Below are 25,907 nucleotides of genomic sequence, written 5' to 3'. Positions count from 1 at the left end.
GTAAATTATCTAGTTTTAAAATAAATCTTCCCAGTGATATTTTATTTCAGTTAACTTCTAAGGTGGCGCTCCTGACTTTAAATGGAGATAGTTAATAGGACTCTCATTTCAGATTACACAAAAACATACATGACCAACTTAACCATTTACCATGGATTTATTAAATATAACTAAATAACTGACTAGAATTCAGCTAAAGCACGCTGTCAGTAGCAGATTACAGATTAATGATAATTAAAACCATCAACTGGGGACTTCCCTGGTGGTGCAGTGGTTAAGAATCTGCCTGCCAATGCAGGGGACACGGGTTTGAGCCCTGGTCCAGGAAGATCCCACATGCCGCGGAGCAACTAAACCCGTGCACCGCAACTACTGAGCTTGTGCCCGCTCTAGAGCCCGTGAGCCACAACTACTGAGCCCACACGCCTAGAGCCCGTGCTCTGCAACAAGAAAAGCCACCGCAGTGAGAAGCCTGTGCACTGCAACAAAGAGCAGCCCCCTTTCTCCGCAACTAGAGAAAGCCTGAGCACAGCAACGAAGACCCAACACAGCCAAAAATAAATAATTAATTAAAACCATCAACTGGAAAATTAATTCATGCTACCAACTATGTAAAAAGCAAGACCACTTTCCTAATTTAAAGATTTCAGTGACTTCCCTGGCGGTCCAGTGGTTAGGACTCTGCGCTTCCACTGCAGGGCGCCTGGGTTCGATCCCTGGTTGGGGAACTAAGATCCTGCATGCGATTTCAAATTTTACAGAACAGTGGTTCTCAACTGGAGGTGTTCTGGGTGGTCACACCAACTGAAGAATGCTACTGGAATTTAGAGAAGAGGAGCCAGGGATGTGTGGGATAGTCTGTGTAATGCAGAACTATCTGTTCAAAATGACAATAGGGCCCCACTGAGAAACACTGTTCAACAACAAGAAAAACAACAACAAATGCTGAGTCCTAGGGAAGACATCCTGCTGGAGTCAACTGAGGTAAAGCTCTTAAGACAGAAAGTTTTTAGAAGAGCTGAATCCAGGTGAACTGTCATGATCAAAAAATGCTCACACCAAATTCTATGAAATAACTTGCCTATATTCTTCAAAAAGAACAAGGTCATGAAAGACAAAGAAAGACTAAGGAACTGCTCCAGATTAAGGAAGACTAAAAACATACACATACTACTACATGTAATGGTAGATGGCTCATAGGGACCTGCTGTGTAGCTCAGGGAGCTCTTCTCAATACTCTATAATGACATGTATGGGAGGAGAATGTAAGGAAGAGTGGATATATGTGTATGTGTGGCCAATTCACTTTGCTGTACAGTAGAAACTAACACAACATTGTAGATGAACTATACTTCAATAAAAAGAAAAAAAAGAAGCCTGACTAATACAATGGCATATATAATCATCAATTCTAGAACTTGGAATTTCAGATCATTCTGATCTGAACCCAGTGTTTTTCCAAACTAAATTGGCTAAGACTGGGCCATACTAATGAATAACACTTTCTCCTTATCTAGAAGTGAGTTATAAGAACCACTGCAATTGTGCTGTTCCATTCACATGCATGCTTATCCCACAGTTCCTGCACAATATTTTTTTTTCAAAAGACACGGAGAATGTTCGCATATTTATTCTTCTAATAGAAGAAATAAATAGAACATTCTCAAGTGACTGGTTTATTCATTTTAGGAGACAGTATGTATAATGAAATGCATTTTTGCTCAGAAATGAAAAGGGTCCTCTCTGCTACTGTCAAACTTGTTTTTATAAACTCCTATTTTATATTTTATTTTGGTATATCAATCTTGAGCGCTTTATTGTCAGGTCATCATTGGTAAACCCCTTCCCTATGACAGTACACTGTGTACTCAATTTTGGAGTGTGGAAAATACATGTACTTGTTTTGTACCTGTAGTTTGGATATATAGTTGACATCTTTGTGCTTTGGTGTTTCAAAAATTTTAAGGCTGTAATGAGGAGTCACATTTACAATCATCAGTATATTCTCTACAATGAATATGCTCCCTTAATTAAATCACAATGCTGGAAACACACACACACGCACACACACACACACACACACAAACATGATGATTAAATGCGATCTGTGTGACCTTCAACTGGACCCTAGACCAGAGATCCAATCCATTTTTTTTTCTTCTGCTATAAAAGGCACTCTTAGGACAAATGGAAAATTTGAATAACAGAATTGAATCAATGTTAATATACTGATTTTGATAATTATACTGTTGTTATATAAGAGACTGTCTTTGCAAATTTAGGAAATACACAATGTAGTATTTTTAAGAAATACACACTGAAGTATTTCTCCAGATCTAAACCCAAGGGAGCTGTTATGATCTGAAAAATGCTCATTTGGGGGAAAAAGTACATTATGCCTGCATTTACCTTCAGAAAGGTCAAGAAAAAAATGAGGGAGAGATGATAAAGCAAATGTGGTAAAATGTTAGCATTTGTAGAATCTGGATAAAGGAAATTCGCATATTCTTCAACTTTCCTTGCACCTTTTCTGTAAATTTGAATCATTTAAAAATGTTTTAGAGATATTACTAAAATGAATTCAAGGGCTTCCCTGGTGGCGCAGTGGTTGAGAGTCCACCTGCCGATGCAGGGGACGCGGCTTCATGCCCCAGTCTGGGAGGATCCCACGTGCTGCGGAGTGGCTGGGCCCGTGAGCCATGGCTGCTGGGCCTGTGCGTCTGGAGCCTGTGCTCCGCAACGGGAGAGGCCACAACAGTGAGAGGCCCGCGCACCGAAACATAAACAAACAAACAAACAAACAAACAAATAAAAAATAATAAAATGAATTCAAAAGGAAAACTGAAATTCTCACAAAAAAATAAGTGATCTGACTAAAGATAATGCTCTTATGAGCCACACGGTAAATCTGGCTTACTGAAATGAAAACCAGTTAAATAAGTAGTATTTAACACTTTTTTATATCTCACTTGCTGTTACCAAATCTTTGGAGGTTTCACCAGAGAGCAAATTATAGTTTAGGTTTTAACTTATTAACAACGGCAGTAAATTGTTTCACTTATCAAACATACATGTGCTTATTTTTTGCTAAACATTACATCACGAAATGAAGATACAGAGATAAATATATAATAGTCTCTTAAGTACAGCACGGTGACTTTAGTTAATACTGTACTGCATACTTGAAAGTTCCTAATAGATTTTTTTTTTTTTTTTTTTTTTGCGGTACGTGGGCCTCTCACTGTTGTGGCCTCTCCCGTTGCGGAGCACAGGCTCTGGATGTGCAGGCTCAGCGGCCATGGCTCACGGGCCTAGCCGCTCAGCGGCATGTGGGATCTTCCCGGACCGGGACACGAACCCGTGTCCCCTGCATTGGCAGGCGGACTCTCAACCACTGCGTCACCAGGGAAGCCCTGCTATTAGAATCTTAAAAGTCCTTATCACAAGAAAAAAAAATTTGTAACTATGTATGGGGACAGATTAACTAGACTTACTGCGGTGATCATTTCAAAGTATAAATAAATAGAGAGGACAGACAGCAGAAGCAAGAGCAACTACAATCCTGCAGCCTGTGGAACAAAAATCACATTCACAGAAAGATACACAAGATGAAAAGGCAGAAGGCTATGTACCAGATGAAGGAACAAGATAAAACCCCAGAAAAACAACTAAATGAAGTGGAGATAGGAAACCTTCCAGAAAAGGAATTCAGAATAATGATAGTGAAGATGATCCAGGACCTCAGAAAAAGAATGGAGGCAAAGATTGAGAAGATGCAAGAAATGTTTAACAAAGACGTAGAAGAATTAAAGAACAAACATGTAGAAGAATTAAAGAACAAACAAACAGAGATGAACAATACAATAGCTGAAATGAAAAATACACTGGGGGCCTCCCTGGTGGCGCAGTGGTTGAGAGTCCGCCTGCCGATGCAGGGGATGCGGGTTCGTGCCCCGGTCTGGGAGGATCCCATGTGCCGCGGAGCGGCTGGGCCCGTGAGCCATGGCCGCTGGGCCTGCGCGTCCGGAGCCTGTGCTCCGCAACGGGAGAGGCCACAACAGTGAGAGGCCCGCGTACAGCAAAAAAAAAAAAAAAAAAAAAGAAAAATACACTGGAAGAAATCAACAGCAGAATAACTGAGGCAGAAGAACAGATGAGTGACCTGGAAGACAGAACGGTGGAATTCACTGCCATGGAACAGAATAAAGAAAAAAGAATGAAATGAAATTAAGACAGCCTAAGAGACCTCTGGGACAATGTTAAATGCAACATCATTCACATTATAGGGGTCCCAGAAGGAGAAGAGAGAGAGAAAGGACCTAGGAAAATGTTTGAAGAGATTGTAGTCGAAAACTTCCCTAACATGGGAAAGGAAACAGCCACCCAAGTCCAGGAAGCGCAGAGAGTCCCAGGCAGCATAAACCCAAGGAGAAACAAACACACCAAGACACATATTAATCAAATTGACAAAAATTAAAGACAAAGAAAAATTTTTGAAAGCAACAAGGGAAAAATGACAAATAACATACATGGGAACTCCCATAAGGTTAACAGTTGATTTCTCAGCAGAAACTCTACAAGCCAGAAGGGAGTGGCACGATATATTTAAAATGATGAAAGGGAAGAACCTACAACCAAGATTACTCTACCCGGCAAGGATCTCATTCAGATTCGATGGAGAAATCAAAATCTTTACAGACAAGCAAAAGCTAAGAGAATTCAGCACCACCAAGCCAGCTCTACAACAAATGCTAAAGGAACTACTCTAAGTGGGAAACACCAAAGAAGAACAGGACCTACAAAAACAAACCCATAACAATTAAGAAAATAGTAATAGGAACATACATATCGATAATTACCTTAAATGTGAATGGATTAAATGCTCCAACCAAAAGACACAGGCTCACTGAATGGATACAAAAACAAGACCCATATATATGTTGTCTACAAGAAACCCACTTCACACCTAGGGACACATACACACTGAAACTGAGTGGATGGAAGAAGATATTCCATGCAAATAGAAATCAAAAGAAAGCTGGAGTAGCAATACTCATATCAGATAAAATAGACTTTAAAATAAAGAATGTTACAAGAGACAAGGAAGGACACTACGTAGTGATAAAGGGAACAATTCAAGAAGATATAACCATTATAAATATATATGCACCCAACATGGGAGCACCTCAATACATAAGGCAACTTTTAACAGCTATAAAAGTGGAAATCAACAGTGACACAGTAATAGTGGGGGACTTTAACACCTCACACCAATGGACAGATCATCCTAGCAGAAAATTAGTAAGGAAACAAAAGCTTTAAATGACACAATAGACCAGATAGATTTGATATTCATAGGACATTCCATCCAAAAACAGATTACACTTTCTTCTCAAGTGCACATGGAACATTCTCCAGGATAGATCACATCTTGGGTCACAAATCAAGCCTCAGTAAATTTAAGAAAATTGAAATCATACTGAGCATCTTTTCTGACCACAACACTATGAGATCAGAAATCAATTACAGGGAAAAAAATGTTAAAAACACAAACACATGGAGGCTAAACAATACGTTACTAAATAACCAAGCGGTCACTGAAGAAATCAAAGAGGAAATCAAAAAATATCTAGAGACAAATGACAATGAAAACACAATGATTCAAAACCTATGGGACACAGCAAAAGCAGTTCTAAGAGGGAAATTTATAGCTATACAAGCCTACCTCAAGAAACAAGAAAAATCTCAAATAAACAATCTAACCTTACACCTAAAGGAACTAGAGAAAGAAAACAAACAAAACCCACAGTTAGTAGAAGGAAAGAAATCATAAAGTTCAGAGCAGAAATAAATGAAATAGAAACAAAGAAAACAATAGCAAAGATCAATAAAACTAAAAACTGGTTCTGAGAAGATAAGCAAAATTGATAAACCATTAGCCAGACTCATCAAGAAAAAGAGGGAGAGGACTCAAATCAATAAAACTAGAAATGAAAAAGAATTTACAACAGACACCACAGAAATACAAAGCATCCTAAGAGACTACTACAAGCAACTCTATGCCAATAAAATGGACAACCTGGAAGAAGTGGACAAATTCTTAGAAAGGTATAACCTTCCAAGACTGAACCAGGAAGAAATAGAAATATAAACAGACCAATCACAAGTAACGAAATTGAAACTGTGATTAAAAATCTTCCAACAAACAAAAGTCCGGGACCAGATGGCTTCACAGGTGAATTCTATCAAACATTTAGAGAAGAGCTAACACCCATCCTTCTCAAACTCCCCCAAAACATTGCAGAGGAGGAACACTCCCAAACTCATTCTATGAGGCTACCATCATCCTGACACCAAAACCAGACAAAGATACTACAAAAAAAAGAAAATTACCGACCAATATCACTGATGAATATAGACACAAAAATCCTCAACACAATACTGGCAAACAGAATCCAACAACAAATTAAAAGGATCAAAAATATATATATATATATATATATATATATATATATATATATAAATAAATAAATAAATAAATAAATAAATATAGAATCATTATATTGTATACTTGAAACTAGTATAGTGTTATATGTCAACTATACCTCAATTAAAAAAAAAAGTCTCCTCAGCTTCAAACAGTTCACAAGCTAGTGGAAAAGTCCAACAAATAGTGGTTTAAGTAAGAGATTTAACTTTCTCACATATCAAGAAATATAGATTAAGGCAACCCTAGGCTACTGCAGGTCCTTAGTACCACCAAGGACCCAGGCTCTTCTTTTTTTTCCTGTTCTGCTCCTCTTCATGTATGGTTTGTCTTCACTGCAGCTGTCACATCGCATCTGCATTCCAGGCAGGAAGAGGGGAAAAAGGCGAAAAGGAGATTGCTAGCTTGGCCTCTGCCTTTTAACAGGAAAACAGTAGCTTTACTGGAAGCAACATTCAGTAGACAGCTGCTTACACTGACCAGAAAGGTGTCACATGGTCTGAGATATCACTTTTTTTCCTCCCCTGTCACACCGTACTCTGAACACAATTTTTCAGTTAGTGAAAAAGAAAAGATATTGAGAGGCAACAACCCATCCACGCTTTTAGCTACACAACATGAATATGCACCCTTCTTCCGATATATAGAAAACTACATCCGTTTACTACTTGACCCCTAAGATCTCATCCATGTTCAAATCAAGGATCTCTAGCAGATGTGCTAGCCTTTCCATTAGGTCCAGCTGTGGCTCACATGGTAGATACCTATTGGACCATAGTAAAGGATAAACAGGATACAGCAATAAAAACCTGGAATGGAAAACACATGGCAGTACTGCTCCACAGCAAATCCTAAATCCTAAGTCCTTCTGGACAGAGGAGCAAAAGCTCCTTGCTTTTGGCAGAGCAATAAACTCTAGTCAGCCAAATTGGCAACACCTAATCCTGTTTTCTGGGAGGCCCAAAGACCCTCTATTGTCCACTGTCCTTCAAGGCTTCTGGTCTGTCCTCTGGGGGATCCAGATGGGGATATTACAAAAAAAATGCCCTTCTTTGAGGCTCTGAAGCTTTCATAATCCACTTCCTGTTGATATGAGTTAAGGGACCCAGGGATGGCCTTAAGAGTGGAAGAGAGCTAACCAAACTTGGGGTTTCTTGGCAATACAATTTATTCAAAAACTGTATAACTTCCAATCTATTTTTTTTCCAGTCATTTCCATGTGCAAGTAGCCACAGGCAAACATCTTGACACAGTTACTAAGCATGAAGATTTTCATTCTCTGGTTGTGGTCTCTATGCTGTCCCATCTCCTTAACTCTTAGCTTAATGGACACTTCCTAACACAATGAAAAACTATAGGCTCCAGTGAGTAAATGCATCATATATCTGATCTTTGTCTGGCAAATGAGAAAGCTTGGGGCACTGATCTTATATTAGAGCTAAGAGACCCCCTGCTTGTATTGGCTTTAGTTTTAGTGGATAGGAGTAACTGGCATTTTTAGGCCTGCAAGGCTCTAAATTATAGGACCCTCAATCAGATTCCAGGTTGTAGCAAGAAGTGTCCCTTTGCAAAGCAGTGCTTCTTTCCATCTTTGCTTTGAAGACTGACTAGCTTAACCTGCATTAATCCTCTTTTTCAATATTTTGCTGAAAGCAGGAAGAAATGACGAGCACACACTGACATTCTGATTATATCCCTTATTGCTGTAGCTGTACTCCCAAAAAACAGTAAGTGGCACTAACCTTACGTTCACTACTACATAACAAGGGCCATCAGCTTAAGGACTGTAATGGTCAGGTCCATGTTAACAACACTCCCCTCTATCCCTGTCTTCCATTCAACTAATTTCACATTTTAGGTTGTGTAATTTTCAGTATCTCACTTCTGGCAACAACTTCTGTTGTTCTTAGTTATAAGAAACAGAAGCTGACTGTGGCTAATGAGGCAGAAAAGGTATTCATTAACAGTTTATTGATCTAACTCAAGGAATTACTGTGAAGGCTTAAGAATCAGGCAGGCTTGAGACTAAGCTTCCAGGAACAATGTCCAAAGACATACCATAGAACTGGCCTGATGACGAAAACTGCTGCTGCCTATGGAGCACTAGAAATAACTACCACTATTTCTACCCTTATGGAGCACAACATGCTATACTTCGGATGTTGCCAGAAACTCAACTTTACTACATCTGTTCCTGCTACCACAACAATGACCCTTCTGGATCAGTAACTTGACTCTGTAACCACTGATGCTAACTCTTGACAGCAAAATGAGTTCTGTGCCAAGCCTCTTTTCTCAAGCTCACTTCTGAATACAGTACAGGTAGTGTGCTGCACCTATGTTAAATACATGTGCCTGAGGTGCAAAGGAAACTGAGGAAATGACTATTCTAGATCCTATCCTGGGAATTTAAAACTCATAGAGATGGAATTCCTGAAGTAAGACAAGGACATTCAAAAAGTGGTAAATAACCAGAAAAGCTGTCAGATATTCATTACTCTATCCCTTCACACAATTTATCTTATTATGCAATCTTTGAAATCAAATGGCATCCTACAATTGAATTTTTCTGTATTCATTAATTGCTAATACTTTAATTAGGCCAAACATATTACAGGTATATTTACATGCAGTATACTATTTTTCACTGTGATTATTTTATTGATTATAAAATTCCTAACCTTGCTCTCTATATTAGATATCAAAGTACCAAAACAACATTAGCTTAGGAAGTTGTCAGATCTCAACAAGGAACCACACTAAGATCGTGATTTATTTCCTGTATTTTAGGCCCCTGAAAAAGCTTCTCTCTTATGGTCATATTAAATGTATCATTTAAAAATTAATTTCTTAAAATAAACATGTTTTAACTCAATTATGGCCCCAAATCAAAATTTAGGTCAAGATTTAAAAAAATAAATAAAAGAACAGAAGAGGAAGGTACACATCCAAACTCATTTTATGAGTCCAGCATTAGCCTAATACTAAAACCAAACAAGCACACTATTAAGAAAATTATAGGCCAATGTCCCAGTTGAACATAGATGCAAAAACCCTCAACAAAATGGTAGCAAACTGAATTCAACAATACATTAAAAGGATCATATACCATGATCAAGTGGCATTTATTCCAGAGATGCAAGGATTTTTCAATATCAGCAAATAGATGTGAGACACCACATCAATAAAATGAAGGATAAAAATCATATGATCATGTAATAAATGCCAAAAAAGCAATCGACAAAATTCAACATCTGTTTATGAAAAATACCTCTCAACAAAGTGAGTACAGAGGGAATATACCTCAACATAATGAAGACCATATATGAGAAGCCTACAGTTAACATCATACTCAATGGTGAAAACCTGAAAGCTTTCCCTCTAAGATCAGGAACAAGACAAGGATGCCTACCCACTACTTTCATTCAACACAATTTTGCAAGTCCTAGCCAGAGCAACCGGGCAAGAAAAAGAAATACAGGAATCCAAATTGGAAAGAAGTAAAACTGTCACTGTTTGAACATGACATGATATTATATAAAGAAAATCCTAAAGATTCCACCAAGAAACTGTTAGAACTAATAAACAAATTCGGTAAAGTTGTAGGATACAAAAGCAATACAAAAAAATCTGTTGCATTTCTATACACTAATAATGAATGGAATAAACATCAGAAAGAGCAATTAAGAAAAAAATCCTACTAACAACTGCATACAAATGAATAAAATATCTAGGAATATATTTAACCAAGGAGGGAGAGACTGGGACCCTGAAAACTATAAGACACTGATGAAAGAAACTGAAAACACAAATAAATGGAAAGATATTGTGTACTCATGGATTGGAAGAATTAATATTATCATTAAAATGTCCATACTACCAAAGGCAATCTACACATTCAATGTAATTTTTTTTTTTTCTTTTTTTTTGCGGTACGCAGGCCTCTCACTGTTGTGGCCTCTCCCGTTGCGGAGCACAGGCTCCGGACGCGCAGGCTCAGTGGCCATGGCTCACGGGCCCAGCTGCTCCGCAGCATGTGGGATCTTCCCGGACCGGGGCACGAACCCGTATCCCCTGCATTGGCAGGCAGACTCTCAACCACTGCACCACCAGGGAAGCCCTCAATGCAATTCTTATCAACATTTCAACATCATTTTTCACAGAAACAGAACAAACAATCCTAAACTTTGTAACATGAAAGAACCTGAATAGCCAAAACAATCTTGAAAAAGAAGAAAAAGGCTGGCAACATCACACTTCCTCATTTCAAACTATACTACAAATCTATAACAATCAAAACAGTATGGTATTGGCACAAAAGAAAAACAGCACACAACAACCACCAAAAATGGAACACATAGACACAGAGAAAAGATCTGTGGTTGTCAGAGGTAGGATCGGGGTGTGTGTGTGAAACGGGTGAGGCTGGTCAAAAAGTACAAACTTCCAGTTATAAGACAGATAAGCTCTGGTGATGCAATGTACAGCATGGTAACTATAGTTAAAAATACTGTATTGTACACTACAAAGCTACAGTAATCAAAACAGTGTGGTATTGGCACAAAAACAAACATGGATCAATGGAACAGAATAGAGAGCCCAGAAATAAACCCATATACCTATGGTCAAATCTTTGACAAAAGAAGCAAGAATATATAATGGAAAACAGTCTCTTCAGCAAGTGGTGCTGGGAAAGTTGGACAGGTGCATGTAAAACAATGAAGTTAGAACACACCCTCACACCACACACAAAAAATAAACTTCAAATGCCTTAAAGACTTAGACATAAGACATGACACCATAAAACTCCTAGAAGAGAACAGAGGCAAAGCATTCTCTGACATAGATCATATCAATGTTTTCTTAGGTCAGTCTCCTAAGGCAATAGAAATAAAAGCAAAAATAAACAAATGGGATCTAATCAAAGTTACAAGCTTTTGTACAGCAAAGGAAACCATAAACAAAATGAAAAGACAACCTACAAACTGGGAGAAAATATCTGCAAATGATATGACTGACAAGGGCTTAATTTCCAAAATATACCAACAGTTGATAAAACTCAACAATAAAAAAAAAAACCCAATTGAAAAATGGGCAAAAGACCTAAATAGACATTTCTCCAAAGAAGACATACAGATGACCAATAGGCACATGAAAATCTTCTCAACATCACTAATTATTAGAGAAATGCAAATCAAAACTACAGTGAGGTACCACCTCACACCAGTCAGAAGGGCCATCAGGAGAAAATTTACAACTAACAAATGCTGGAGAGGGTGTGGAAAAAAGCGTACCCTCCTACTTGTTGGTAGGAATGTAAATTGGTGCAGCCACTACGGAAAACAGTATGAAGGTGCCTCAAAAAACTAAAAATAGACTGGGTCGATCGCCTGTGAGTCACGGAGGCACCTGCTGCAGTCGCCGCATCTCTAAGCATGGCTGACAGCAAGCCCAAGCCCCCCAAGTCCCTAGGGGACCCCACGAGGGACAAGGCAGCCAAGAGGCTGTCACTAGAGTCGGAGGACACCAGCGAAGGGGCAGCCACCACGGCCCGGAGCCCGGCGCCCTGGAGGAGGCCTTCTGGAGGTTTACAGTGCACTGGTACACCAGGGCCACCTGTAAGGAGATGCATGGCAAGAACTGGTCCAAGCTGTGCAGGGACTGCCAGGTGATCGATGGCAGGAACATGACCGTCACCGACGTGGACATCGTCTTCAGCAAGATCAAGGGCAAGTCCTGCAGGACCATCACATTTCAGCAGTTCAAGGAAGCTCTGGAGGAGCCGGCCAAGAAGAGATTCAAAGACAAAAGCGGTGAGGAGGCCACCCGAGAGGTGCACAGGCTCACTGAGGGCAAAGCCCCCATCATCTCGGGGGTGACGGAAGCCATCTCCTCGCTCACCGTGTCGCGGCTCACAGACACCACCAAGTTCATGGGCTCCCACAAGGAGCACTTCGACCCGTCCGGAAGGGGCAAGGGCAGGGCGGGCCACGTGGACCTGGTGGACGAGTCGGGCTACATGCCGGGCTACAAGCATGCAGGCACCTACAACCAGAAGGTGCAGGGGGACAAGTAGCCGGCGGGGCCTTCTCCTGTCGCCCGGTCCCCCCCGCCGCCTCACACTTCATTATATTCCTGTGCTTGCAGGCAGAACTCGGACCCAGGGCTGGACGGCCGCGGAGGCACCAGGCCTCCCTCCCCCGCGGGCCCGCACTCCCCTCGACCCCAGCTTTGGCCCCGACTCACCTTTCCTAACACAACTGCCTCATTCCTGCAAGGAAGTGGGCAGATGACCCTTTCCAAAGTGTCTCCCAGGGCCAGACCACACCGGCCACTGATTTGCAGCAAAGGGGGTGTTTTAAAGGAGCTGGTGGGCAGACGCTGTCTGGGGGTGCCGACCCGCAAGCGCCAAGGCACCAACCAGCAGCACTGATAAAGCAGACGGGAGCCCCAGACAGGGCGCCGCAGTGCCTGGAGAGTACCACGCAGGTATGGGAGGCAGGGCACACTGTGCACGCTTGCACACCCATGCATACATGCACGCACCTATGCACACGCACACTAAGCACCCACAACGCACACACACACGCACGCACATGCATGCACCCACAGGCGCTCAGGCACACAAACCGAGGACCAGGTCTGCACTGATGGTGGGCGCCGAGCTGAGGGCTGCAGTGCAAAGGAAGAAGGCTCCTCTGTCGACCAAAGTGACTCGAATTGTGATGTCACAAGATTTCAAAATGGAAACTAAGGGCAATTGATTTCGCTTCTCTGAGAAGAAACAGGAAACAATGATGCATGTTTATTCTCAGAATGGCTCAGGGAAGACTCAGAATATTCCGTCTCTGTGACTCCCTCCCAGCGGCTCCTGTCTCCCGGCCCTGAGCGGGGAAGACCCCCAGGGGTCGGGCCCTGGACTAGAGGCTGTGGGTGGCCCGCCGGATCTCTCCTTGCTCCTCCAGCCACTGTGGTTCCTCTGGCCTCTCTGGAACCTCCGTGAGCGGCCTTCCCTGTCCTCCCCGCCCTGGAGTGCAGAAACCTCAGGGCAGGGCCAGGCCAGGGGAGGGCCAGAGGCCGGCAGCATCTGTGGGGTTTGGTTTCTCTGAGAGGCCAGAGGTGGGACCTCCTGCTGTCACAGTGGGCCCTTGGCAATGTGTCCCTTTGCATGGACATGGCCACAGCCTGGTGGGTAACGCTCTGGGCCCTGTGGTCCTGGTTTTGGTTCTGGGGGAAGCCCATGGCAGCCCCTGGGGAATGCTTCCCAGGAATCCAACAGCCCTGCCGCTATCTGTCCTGTGTCCAGGGCAGCAGGCCAGTTAGGGGCACCCCTCCATGGACACACGGCCTGGCCCACGGCACAGGTGGCCGTGAGTGCCACAGCACTGCCATGGCAGGCACGTCGGTCACGGCTGGACCTGGGAGACCCCACCCACCCACACAGAGGGGCTCAGACCAGCGCTCCCAGCCGACACCGCCACTCGCACGGGGCTCCCCCTGGGATGTTGGTGGCCTCTGCAGACAGCTTCATCCTGAGGCCCTGGCACCTCACCGCACTATCACCCAGGAAGTGATGGAGCACAGGCGTCCGGGGTCACTGTGAGGATGTGAATCGCTGCCATCTAGAAAGTTTCTAAAACTTGGGGATCCGAAGCTGCCCGGCCAGGCCCCCAATCCACCACCAGGAAACTGAGGCCCGAGGGCTGGGGGAAAGCAGGCAGGACACCGACCCCCACCCTGGGCTCCTCTCCTCCCTCCAGAGGCAAGAGTCACCTGGGGAATCGCGTCTGCAGAGAACTCTGAACGTGCAGAGAGTTTCTGAGCACTAAGTTGATCACAGATGGGAAAGCCCGTGTTCCAGGGCCGGCTGGTTCCTCTCCGTGGACTTGGGACAGGACTCCTCCCCAGACCCATGCTCTACCCAGACGCTGTGGGTCTCTGCCTTCCCGACAGCCCGGCGCCCCCCCCACCCCACCCCAGCCCTCCCAGCCGGTCAGGGGCTGGCCTGCCCGGGAGCACACGGGAGGTGGTCTGAGCAGAAGAAACCACACCAGTGGCATCCTGGTACGCTTCCTCACGCTGCCCCCCACCCCGGGGCCGGCCTGCGAGGCCGACACCACCCCACTGCAGGAAACCATCTTCCCGATGGTTACAGCAGCACCTCCTCCTTGGGTTAATGAAAATCAACTGCACACAGCTGCCCCCGTGGCCATCCCTGCCTCAGCCCCGCACTTGCGGGCTCCCGAACTGCTGAGGCCGAGGTGTCTGGGTGGGTCTCAGGTGTCCCCAGCCCGCCTGAGGCTTCTTTCCCGGCGTGTAGCTCTGGAAGCACATCTCCCGCTCAGGGCAGGAGGAAGCGGTGGCCCCCTCCCCGTCAGCTCTATCACGGCATCTGTGTGTAGCCCCAACACAGCACGTCACTCGGGCTCCAAGCTCTGCACAGACACACGTGCCTCCCTCAGGCTCTGGACGCTGTGGACACACAGGCAGGTGTGCACCTTTGCTGCATGTTTTATGCAATACCCATTCGCTTCTACTAACTGCGGTTAACTAGAAACTACATGTCTCTCTGTGAACGAAGGAAACTGCACAGTAAGCCCGCCAGGAAGCAGGGACCCGTGGTCAGGGAGAACCGTGCTGACTGCGCCGAGTGCCGGGACAGCAGAGCGAGCGTTTGAGAACACTGATCGCGCCACAGTACTTATTTATTTCTATTTAATGCTCTAGGATAAGCAACTAGGCGGTGGTTAGTTCACCACAATTGAAGTTCAAATTACGTAAGTTTAAAATATTATAGGAAGAGATCGATATTTATACTGGAGTATTTTTTTTTTAAAGAAGATGTTGGGGGTAGGAGTTTATTAATTAATTTATTTATTTTTGCTGTGTTGGGTCTTCGTTTCTGTGCGAGGGTTTTCTCTAGTTGTGGCAAGCGGGGGCCACTCTTCATCACGGTGCACGGGCCTCTCACTATCGCGGCCTCTCTTGTTGTGGAGCACAGGCTCCAGACGCGAGGCTCAGTAGTTGTGGCTCACGGGCCTAGTTGCTCCGCGGCATGTGGGATCCTCCCAGACCAGGGCTCGAACCCGTGTCCCCTGCACTGGCAGGCAGATTCTCAACCACTTCGCCACCAGGGAATCCTCCCATACTGGAGTATTTTTACACCTCGAATATCCTCAGTCTTAAGGTTTGAGGCCGATGAAAATTACAGTCAGGAAGAGGCACGCGGAGCCCCAGTGGCATCGCCTCCTGTCTAAGCTGCTCTATGTCCACACCCCAGTGGCTGAGAGCTCAGGGCAGGCCGCGGCGTCCCTCTGAAGCACCAAGTGGACAGAGACTCACACACCCGAAGCCTGGGCCTGGCTCAGCCACTGGCTGTCATGAATCAAATTTTAACGGCACACAGCCCCACCATGCACCGCGCAACGCCTGTGGCTGCTTCTGTGGCTACGCCAGCAGGGAGAAGATAAGTCACAGATGCCATGGCCCACGAAACCTACAGCAGTCACTGCCTGGACCTTTAGGGGAGGCTGCTGGTGCTGCCTCCACCCCTGAGGACCCAGCAGGCTCCTTCCTCTGGGAGTGTTCCCACACAAGCTGGCATACCCCGTCCCACAGTGCACGCAGGTGGGGACACCGTAGTCACCCGTCCATACGCTCAGGTTGACAATTCAGCTGTACTGTGAAGTCACCACGAGGCTAGAATGTCCTTAGAACTCTGACCCTGAGTAGCTTCCCTCCACTGACTGACTACTGAGCACTCTGTGAAGTCCCGTGGCTTTGGAGTGTGGAGAGCGTGGCTGGTGGTGGCCCCGGGCAGTCCCGGGAGGTGGTCGCCCAGTACTTTGAGATGCTTTGGTTAACTCTCTCTCTTCCCCAAACCAAGCCAAACAACAAAGGAAACGCACATAACTCAAACTTGAAAGGGAGCATATGCTACTAGTTTGAACTAAGTTTTTTTCAGGAAAGGGAAATAAATGTATATATAGATGGGGGGGAGCTAAAAATAGAGTTGCCATATGATCCAGCAATCCTACTCCTGGGCATATATTTGGAACTATAATATGAAAAGATACATGCACCCCTATGTTTATAGCAACACTATTCACAATAACCAAGACACAGAAGCAACCTAAATGTTCATCAACAGATGAATGCATAAAGAAGATGTGGTATAAATACACAGTGGAATACTACTCAAACACAAAAAAGAATAAAATAATGCCATTTGCAGCAACATAGATGGATCTAGAGATTATCATACTAAGTGAAGTAAGTCAGAAAGAGAAAGACAAATACCATATGATATCACTTACATGTGGAATCTAAAATATGACATAAATAAACTTATCTAGAAACAGAAACAGACTCACGGACATAGAGAACAGACTTGTGATTGCCAAAGGGGAGGGCCGGTATGGGAGGGATGGACTGGGAGTTTGGGATTAGCAGATGCAAACCACTATAAATAGAACGGATAAACAACAAAGTCCTACTGTATAGCACAGGGAACTATATTCAATATCCTGTAATAAACCATAATGGAAAATAATATGAAAAAGAATGTATATATGTATAACTGAATCACTTTGCTGTACAGCAGAAATTAACATAACATTGTAAATCAACTACTTCAATAAAATAAATTTTAAAAATACTGTATTGTGTATTTGAAAGACACTAACAGTAAATCTTAAAAGTTCTCATCACAAGAAAAAAATTTGTCACTGTGTATGGTCATGGATATTAACTAAAAACTTATTGTGGTAATCATTTCACTATATACACATATATGTTGTATACATAGTGAAATGATTATACATAACCATTATGTTGTACACCTAAAACTAATACAATGTTGTATGTTAACTATTTGTCAATTTAAAAAATCTTTCAATGGCATGGTTTGTAAGAGTGTGAAAATCATAGAGACATTTAGGATATAAATAATTTATAGGACATTAAAATATTTAACTCTGCAGTTATAAAAAGTCTCTAAATATATAAAACACAAAAATACAAATGAGTTTAAATAGAGAACTTGCATACAAAATTTTCTTTTTTTTATAATTAATTTATTGGAATATAGTTGCTTTACAATGTTGTTAGTTTCTACTGTACAGCAAAGTGAATCAGCTATACATGTATATATATATATATCCCTCCTTTTGGATTTCCTTCCCATTTAGGTCACCGCAGAGCATTGAGTAGAGTTCCCTGAGCTATAAAGCAGGTTCTCATTAGTTATCTATTTTATACATAGTATCAATAGTGTATATATGTCAATCCCAATCTCCCAATTCATCCCACCCTCCCCCGTCTGCCCTTGGTGTCCATACATTTGTTCTCTATGTCTGTGACTCTACTTCTGTTTTGCAAAAAGATGATCTATACCGTTTTTTCTAGATTCCACATATATGCATTAATATGCGATATTTGTTTTTCTCTTTCTGACTTACTTCACTCTGTATGACAGTCTCTAGGTCCATCCACATCTCTACAAATGACCCAATTTCGTTCCTTTTTATGGTTGAGTAATATTCTGTTGTATGTAGGTATCACATTCTTCTTTATCCATTCCTCTGTTGATGGACATTTAGGTTGCTCAAAATTGTTTTCTTTAAGAACCTCTTCCTGACCCACCAAGTTTGGGATTTGGAGCTCTGCCTATGTGCCTGAACAGTCCCTCTACCTCTCCTGATGTGGCAGCCAAAGGACTGTGACTGAACACTATTGTTTATCTTCTAATATGGTGATCTAAGTTCCATAAGGACTGACCACTGTTCTATTCTTAGTGCCTAGCACAACAGGTATTGAATAAATGGTTGTTGAATCACATTAACCTACCTTAGAATACAAACTATAAAGATAGTTTAGGGCAAAGACGAATATAAAACACCAAAGGACAGAAGTTTAAAAACACATCTGAAATGAAGAATAGCTTCCTAGAGCTTTTTTTTTTCTTTCAGTACTGTTCTCTATTATTTTCCAATTAAAACAAAAACAAAAAACACCTTATTTTACAATCACTTAGGTAACACAATGCAAAGAATATGTTTAACCTTTTTTTCTTCAGCAATATCCACTCTGTGAAATATGGAGAAGACTCACGATATAGGCCTCTGATCTCAAAGAGCTCAAATTCTGGGGACCCTGTTAAATATGCAGATATCCTCTGCTTTTCTGCACAAGCACCCTAGCCAGAAAATATGTCTTCTTAAAGCCTCTGACCTTGAAGCACATATCTCAAAAAACATTCTTCCATCCGTAGGCAGAAATGTTTATCCATTATCCTCCATCTTTACTAGTTCATCATTCATCTCACCCATGTTTGTTTTAATTCTCAGCAATATAATATTGCTCTCTGGTGACTTTGAGATCCTTTGTAGGTGGCATGAATGCTAAAATGGTTGCATTGTGGTACATCAAATCCATGGTATGAGATTATTCATCCATTTAAAACAAACAAACAAAAAACAGCATGCTACATGTTCTCTAAACCCTATCTAAATGGTGTGCTGCATAAAATCTTGTAAAAGGATAAGAGAAAAGGAAGAAAAGCAACTGTCCAAAGGTCCAAAGTATATTGAACCACTAGGGAGAAAAATGATGATGGAACAATAAAGGTAAACTCTGGATCAGAAAGGGTATTTTTTCCTACAATTAACAAATATTCATGAATAACTATAGATAAAATAATGAGTGAGACAGTTCCTGCCCTCAGGGAGTCTAATATCTAGCACCAGAGAGAGAAATAAAGCACATACACACATCACAAAGATAATACCCAATGGCAAGCTGGGTTAAATACTCTGAAGGGAGATTACAAGGTACCATGAGAGCATATGAAAGGGTATATACTGTTTTTAAAAAAATGTATCACACATGATCAGAAGCATGCTCCTATTTTGTTTGTCTTACATATATGCCAGAGAGGAAGTTAAAAAAACATGGATAGGGACTTCCCTGGTGGCGCAGTGGTTGAGAGTCAGCCTGCCGATGCAGGGGACACGGGTTCGTGCCCCGGGCTGGGAGGATCCCACATGCCGCGGAGTGGCTGGGCCCGTGAGCCATGGCTGCTGGGCCTGCGTGTCTGGAGCCTGTGCTCTGCAACGGGAGAGGCCACGGCAGTGAGAGGCCCGCGTACCACACACACACACAAAAAAACATGGATAATGCTACTCAGAAACTAAGTAAATATGTAGCCCTAAAGTCTTGAGTTTTCTTGGTACCATCTATAACCATACATTTGGTTACTGTCTATAGAATATATGTTTGATAAAGGCCAACACTGAAACCAGTTGACCAATATCCATATTAGAAAGAGGGCTTTGAAAATGTCAATAGTCAATGACAAAGCAAGTATAGAAAAATACTGAAATTAACTCATTGTTCTAAGTCATAGTTAGTTTTTACTTTTCTACAGAAAACCTAAGAAGGCTAGAATGGACCAATGATGAGACTGATATGAATTAAAAATTATGATTAATCTAAATTCACGTACCTGTGATCATACCAAAAATAAAAATACAAAAAAAATAGGGAATACTTGGAAAGAAAATCATTTTTCCAATTTTTTTTTGCAGTGCGTGGGCCTCTCACTGCTGTGGCCTCTCCCGTTGCGGAGCACAGGCTCCGGACGCGCAGGTTCAGAGGCTACGGCTCACGGGCCCAGCCGCTCCGCGGCATGCGGGATCTTCCCAGACCAGGGCACGAACCCACGTCCCCTGCATCATCAGGCGGACTCTCAACCACTGCGCCACCAGGGAAGCCCTCCCAATATTTTTTAGATTTTAAAAATAAGGAGTTTTTCTCAAATGATGAAATTATTATATCTATAATAAAGAATAGTGAAATTGTCTTCAAGGATAAGGAAAGCAGTCTTTTTTAAAAGGAAAAAATGAGAAATTATTTAGGATAAAGAGTTCTTTCTGCTAGTCAGTATTTAATTTCCACTGTAGATATTATTTAGAAGGGAGAAAAAAAGAGATGGATTGAGAATTTACGCATACAGGTAATTACTTTTGCAGATGAAGTTTCATTTCATTATTTTAAGTTTCTATTATTTTTCATGTTGGGACTTTATCTGATCTTTTTTAGAGATACACAGTCACAACTCTATTTTCTAGCCAAGAAGAATTATAATTCCTCTCACTTCTGTATGTCAGTAAAGACATTGCTAAAATATGTGGAGGAATTTTACTTAAAGTAACTTCTTAAAACAGAGATTAAAGACTCAAATTTGTTCTATCTTAAACCCATAGGAATAAAGTAGGAAAAAGAGACCCATATATAACTTAACAGAAAGAATGAGGCCTTTATTAAGGCAATATAGCATTAAATACTAATAATCATGTAAGAGTCAAAATTTTCAATCTTGTGGGAAAATTAAACTATACAGAAAACCAAAAGAAAAAAAGAAATTTAAAACAATATTATCATATTTAAAACCAGGCTTCTGAAATGTAGCTATCAAATTTAGTTATCTGAAATAACCTAAATTTTTATTCATATAATAAAGATAATATTTTGCTGTAATTACCCATATAAAATTTTGGCTATAGTACACAGAAGCTCTAAAGATTATTATTAAGATTAAAGACAATGACTACAAGTTTTCAATTTAGGATTAACCATGTTTATTGCCCTTAGAAATATAACTGGATCTGATAATTTCTGATAAATACTCATGAACTAAAAATAACTTTAAAAGCCCTATAGGACATGTACTACTAGATATTAAGATTTACTGTAAGGCTGTAGTAATCAAGACATTATGGTTTGTGATGCAAGGACAGAAAAACAAACTAATTGAAGAGATTATAAAGTCCAGAAACAGATGCACACATATATAGTTATTTGATTTTATGATAAAGGTGGCCCTACAGTACAGTGAGGAAAGAGTGGTCTTTTCAATAAATGATGCTGGATCAACTGAATATTCAGATGTAAAAAAATAAATCTTGACGCCTATCTCATACCATATACAAAAATCAACTCTAGTTGATATAAACAACCAAATGAAAAAGACCAAACAATAAAGCTTTTGGAAGAATCATAGGATAATCTCTTCATGACCTTGCTTGAGACAGGAAAAGATTTCTTAAATAAGACTCAGAAAAATATTAACCATAAAGGAAAAAAGGGATAAACTGGACTACATTAAAATTAAGACCTTCTCATCAAAAGATAAAAATAGCAAAACGAAAAAGCAAGACAAAAAGCAGAAGATTCTTATAATATAAGAATAATATAATATATAATATAATAATATAATATAAGAATATGAGAATTCATCTAAGATTCTTGTAATATAAATCCAACAAAGGATTTATATTCAGAACATACAAAGGATTTCTTCAAATCAATAATAAAAAGGCAGATAACCTCTTAGAAAAATGGGCAAATGACTTGAACAGCCACTTCATAAAAGAGAATATCCAAATGGCCATTAAACAACTGAAAAGTCCTTCATTAATTACCAGAGAAATGCAAATTAAAATCACAATGTGATACCATTACATAACCACCAGAAACTCTAAAATTAAGAGATGCACAGTATCAAAGAGCTGGTGAAGATATAAAGCAACTGGAATTCTCAGATACCACTGCTGCAAGTGTAACTTAGTCTAACTACTTTGGAAAGCTGGTTAGCAGTACCTATTAAAGCTGAATGAACACATACCATATGACACGGAAGTTTCACTCATATAATATTCACAGAAATGTTGCTACACACAATGATAAAGATGAATCTCACAAATATAATATTGAGAGAAAGAAGCCAGACAAAACAGAAATCTTATATGATTCCATTTACATAAAGTTCAAACACTTTATTATATTAGGTTAAAATTGATAGTGTTAAAAGGACAGTAGTTATACTTATGGGGAGGGGCTGACGGGGAGGGACATCAGGGCATGAGGGGGCTTTTGGGAAAGTGGTAACATTACATAACTTGATGTGGATGTTGGTTACATGATATTTCACTTGGTGAAAATTCACTGGGCTATACTATTATAAATTGTGTACTTTTCTGTTTGTATGTTGTTTGTATCTTTGCTGTTGTTTCTGTCCCCCAAAATACTTCAGGGAATGAAAACCAAATATTATGTGAAATGAGAGTCTGCTGAAGCCCCACCAGGAGTTTGGAGGTATAATGGAGGATTCTCAACTATATTACCATTTTGTATAATCCCAATTCTTCTCAATTAAAATAGTAGAATCATAGGAGAAAAGATAAAGAAATAGACATAGTCTAGGTAGGTGACAAATTATACTAGGAAAATTAAGAATGCCAGATAAATTTTATAAAACAGTCACACAGGCAAAGTTCCGAGATATTGCAGGTTCGGTTCCAGACCACTACAATAAAGTATCTCAATAAAGCAAATCACACCAATGTTGGGCTTCCTAGAGCATATAAGAGTTGTGTTTACACTATACTATAGTCTATTAAATGTCTAATAGCATTATGCCTAAAAAAACAATGTACATACATTAATTTAAAAATACTTTATTGCTATAATATGCTAACCATTATCTGAGCCTTCAGCAAGTCGTAGCAGTAACATCAAAGACCACTAACCACAGATCACTATAACAGATAGAGTAATAATGAAAAAGTTTGAAATACTCCAAGAATTACCAAAATGTTACACCGAGACACCAAGTGAGCAAATGCTGTTAGAAAAATGGCACCGATAGTCTTGCTTGACGCAGGGTTTTGCCCACAAACCTTCAGTTTGTGAAAAATGCATTATCTGGGAAGTGCAATAAATCGCGGTATGCATATACTGCCTTTGTAACTGTAGTTTTGCAGTATAACCAGTGGTTAAGATTAAAAAGAAAGAATAAATAAAAGAAAAAAAAGTCTGGTAAAACAAAGTTTTAATAATTCAGCATTTTTAAATACAGCCTTATAAATGTGTACAATATATACCACATTGTCTGGCAAAATCAAGTTGTTTTAGTAATCAGCATTAAAAGCACTGTAATTGCTCAATAGTTTAAAATACATTGCAAGCAACATTTTTCTTTAATATTACTTACTCAGCGTATTGTGGTCTGTGTGAATACCTTGTAGAACAGATGTTCTGAGTATCAACTCAACATCAGTACCTATCTTTATTAGCTGTTAAGAAAACAAACAAAAAAAATAGACTAAATCCTGTGTTTTTTCAATGGTTCACATGAATGTACTGTTTTTGAAAACTAAAGGTTTACTACAATTCTTTTTAGATGATACTTGCCTTTAACTATTTTTTCCCCTAAAGAATATATATATTTATTTATTTATTGGCTGCATTGGGTCTTCGTTGCTGCACGCGGGCTTTCTCTAGTTGCGACAAGCACACAGGCTTATTGCAGTGGCTTCTCTTGTTGTGGAGGACGGGCTCTAGAAGTGCGGGCTTCAGTAGTTGTGGCTGGCAGGCTCTAGAGTGCAGGCTCAGTAGTTGTGGTGCACGGGCTTAGCTGCTCCGTGGCATGTGGGACCTTCCTGGACCAGGGCTCGAACCCGTAACTCCTGCATTGGCAGACGGATTCTTAACCACCGTGCCACCAGGGAAGCCCCTTGCCTTTAACTTTTTGTAACCATTCCAAGCATACAGAAAGCTCTGACATGCGTATACTTTTACCTTTTATCTATCCATTCCATATTTTGTTCCAAAACAGATTTGGAGTATTTTTTGTTGTAATATATATTTTACAATGTGTTTAAAATGTGCATTTTTTTTTTTTTTTTTTTGCGGTACGCGGGCCTCTCACCGCTGCGGCCTCTCCCGTTGTGGAGCACAGGCTCCGGACGCACAGGCTCAGCGGCCATGGCTCACGGACCCAGCCGCTCCACGGCACGCGGGATCCCCCCGGACTGGGGCACGAACCCGCGTCCCCTGCATCGGCAGGCGGACTCCCAACCACTGCGCCACCAGGGAAGCCCACATTTTGTTTTTTTGAGAGGGGCTGAATCTTTCTTTTACTGTAGAGTTGGATGTTCTGAACACTAGAAAGAGTACTGGATCAGGAGGCAGAATACTTGGGACTCCCAACTCTGGCTCTGTCATCAAGTGTATGGCCTTGGGTTAATACCTACTCACTAAGTTTCAGAACTCATCATTGCAGAATGAAGAACTGAACTAAAACAGTGAGTCTCAAAGCTGTGGACCTTGAGACCCTTTCAGGGGACCCATAAAGTCAAAATTATTTTCATAATACTAGAGCTGTCTGCATTGTTTGAGTTGTGAGCACAAGTAGAGTTTTCTCTTTGGAATACCATTTTTACTTTTATAGACAAACTCTGTTTATTCAGATTTGGGTAACTGGCAGATAGGTGAAATGAGTATGTCACTTTAAGAAAACAACTGACAGTATTTAATGGCAATGATAAAATTCAAGCTTTCAAGCAAAAATCAGAATTCTGGAGAAGCTGTATCTGTCACTGTAAGTATTGACAGCTTCCCAATACTTAAAAGATTTTTCTGATGAGATGGATATTAAGATGTAATTTTAAAATATTACATATTGAACTATGTCAACATTTGGAAGATCTGCATTACTTGGTGAACCTACATTTTCCAAATCATCAGTGCATGATGTTACAAAACATGCATGACTAAAAGATCCATTCAAAGGGAAAGATAGATTAAAATCTGTTGGTCTGCTAAATGACCAACAGATTTATATGTTATACCTATCAATATTTACCATATCAGAGAAGGGCATATTGGAGAAGGATATCCTAGGAAGAAGCAACAGCATAAATGGCCTGAGATAGGAAAGTTCTTGGTAAACTGAAGCACCCTCAAAGAAGGCACTGAGATTGGAAAAGTGAGAAGTATGTGGTGAATTGAGGCAGGAGGTTAACAGGGGTCAGATGATACAGTGTTATAGGTCATGGTAGGTAGAGACTTTAGATTTTAATTTGAATGGGATGAGGAGCCATGGGGATTGTGAGCAGAGGATTGATGGGATATGCCTTTTTTTAAAAGGCTCACTGCCTTTATAAGTATTGAGAATAGGCTGCAGGGAGTTAGGGCAGAAGCAACAAGACCCACTAGGAGGCTGCTGTAACAACCCAGTGAGAAATAATGATGGCTTGAACCAGGAAATAATAATAGGGCAAATAAGAAGTGGTTGAATTCTGGGTATATTTTGAAGGTTAAGTCAACAGGATTTGCTGCCAGATTGGATGTAAATGTGAGAGAAGGAAAGCAGTTGAAAATGAGAGCACCGAGGGTTTTGGTCTGAGCATCAAAAGGAGGGAGCTGCCATTAATTGAAATGGAGAAGGCTGTAAGAGAGCAAAGCCTCACCTCCCTACAGAGCTGAGAAGGGGCTTAGAAGGGGAGAGAAAGAAAAACAATGTGCCTCCTCACCCACTGGAGGTGCATAAACTGAGCTGAGTCTTAGGTTTAAGGCT

At 41.1% G+C, this 25,907-nt stretch overlaps 1 protein-coding gene and 1 pseudogene across 4 annotated transcripts in view; one reads left to right on the top strand and one right to left on the bottom strand.

Annotated features, from left to right (window-relative positions):
• The window catches only part of LYRM7 (LYR motif containing 7), a 44,194-nt gene that overhangs the window by 6,422 nt on the left and 11,865 nt on the right, over positions 1-25,907 (bottom strand). For all 4 annotated transcript variants that reach the window (XR_009531409.1, XR_009531410.1, XR_009531408.1 and 1 more), the window contains exon 4: positions 23,541-23,622. Coding sequence is in view for 1 of the 4 variants with exons in the window: in XM_060091909.1 (XP_059947892.1) it covers positions 23,541-23,622 (82 nt within the window). In the remaining 3 variants the exon portion in view is untranslated. The remainder of the gene's footprint in view (positions 1-23,540; positions 23,623-25,907) is intronic.
• LOC132485398 (tubulin polymerization-promoting protein-like) lies at positions 11,923-12,563 on the top strand (annotated as a pseudogene).

The sequence above is a fragment of the Mesoplodon densirostris genome, chromosome 3 (genome assembly GCF_025265405.1).
Source record: "Mesoplodon densirostris isolate mMesDen1 chromosome 3, mMesDen1 primary haplotype, whole genome shotgun sequence".
In the NCBI taxonomy this organism is placed as follows: Eukaryota; Metazoa; Chordata; class Mammalia; order Artiodactyla; family Ziphiidae; genus Mesoplodon; species Mesoplodon densirostris.
This window is presented reverse-complemented; position numbering and strand designations above follow the sequence as displayed.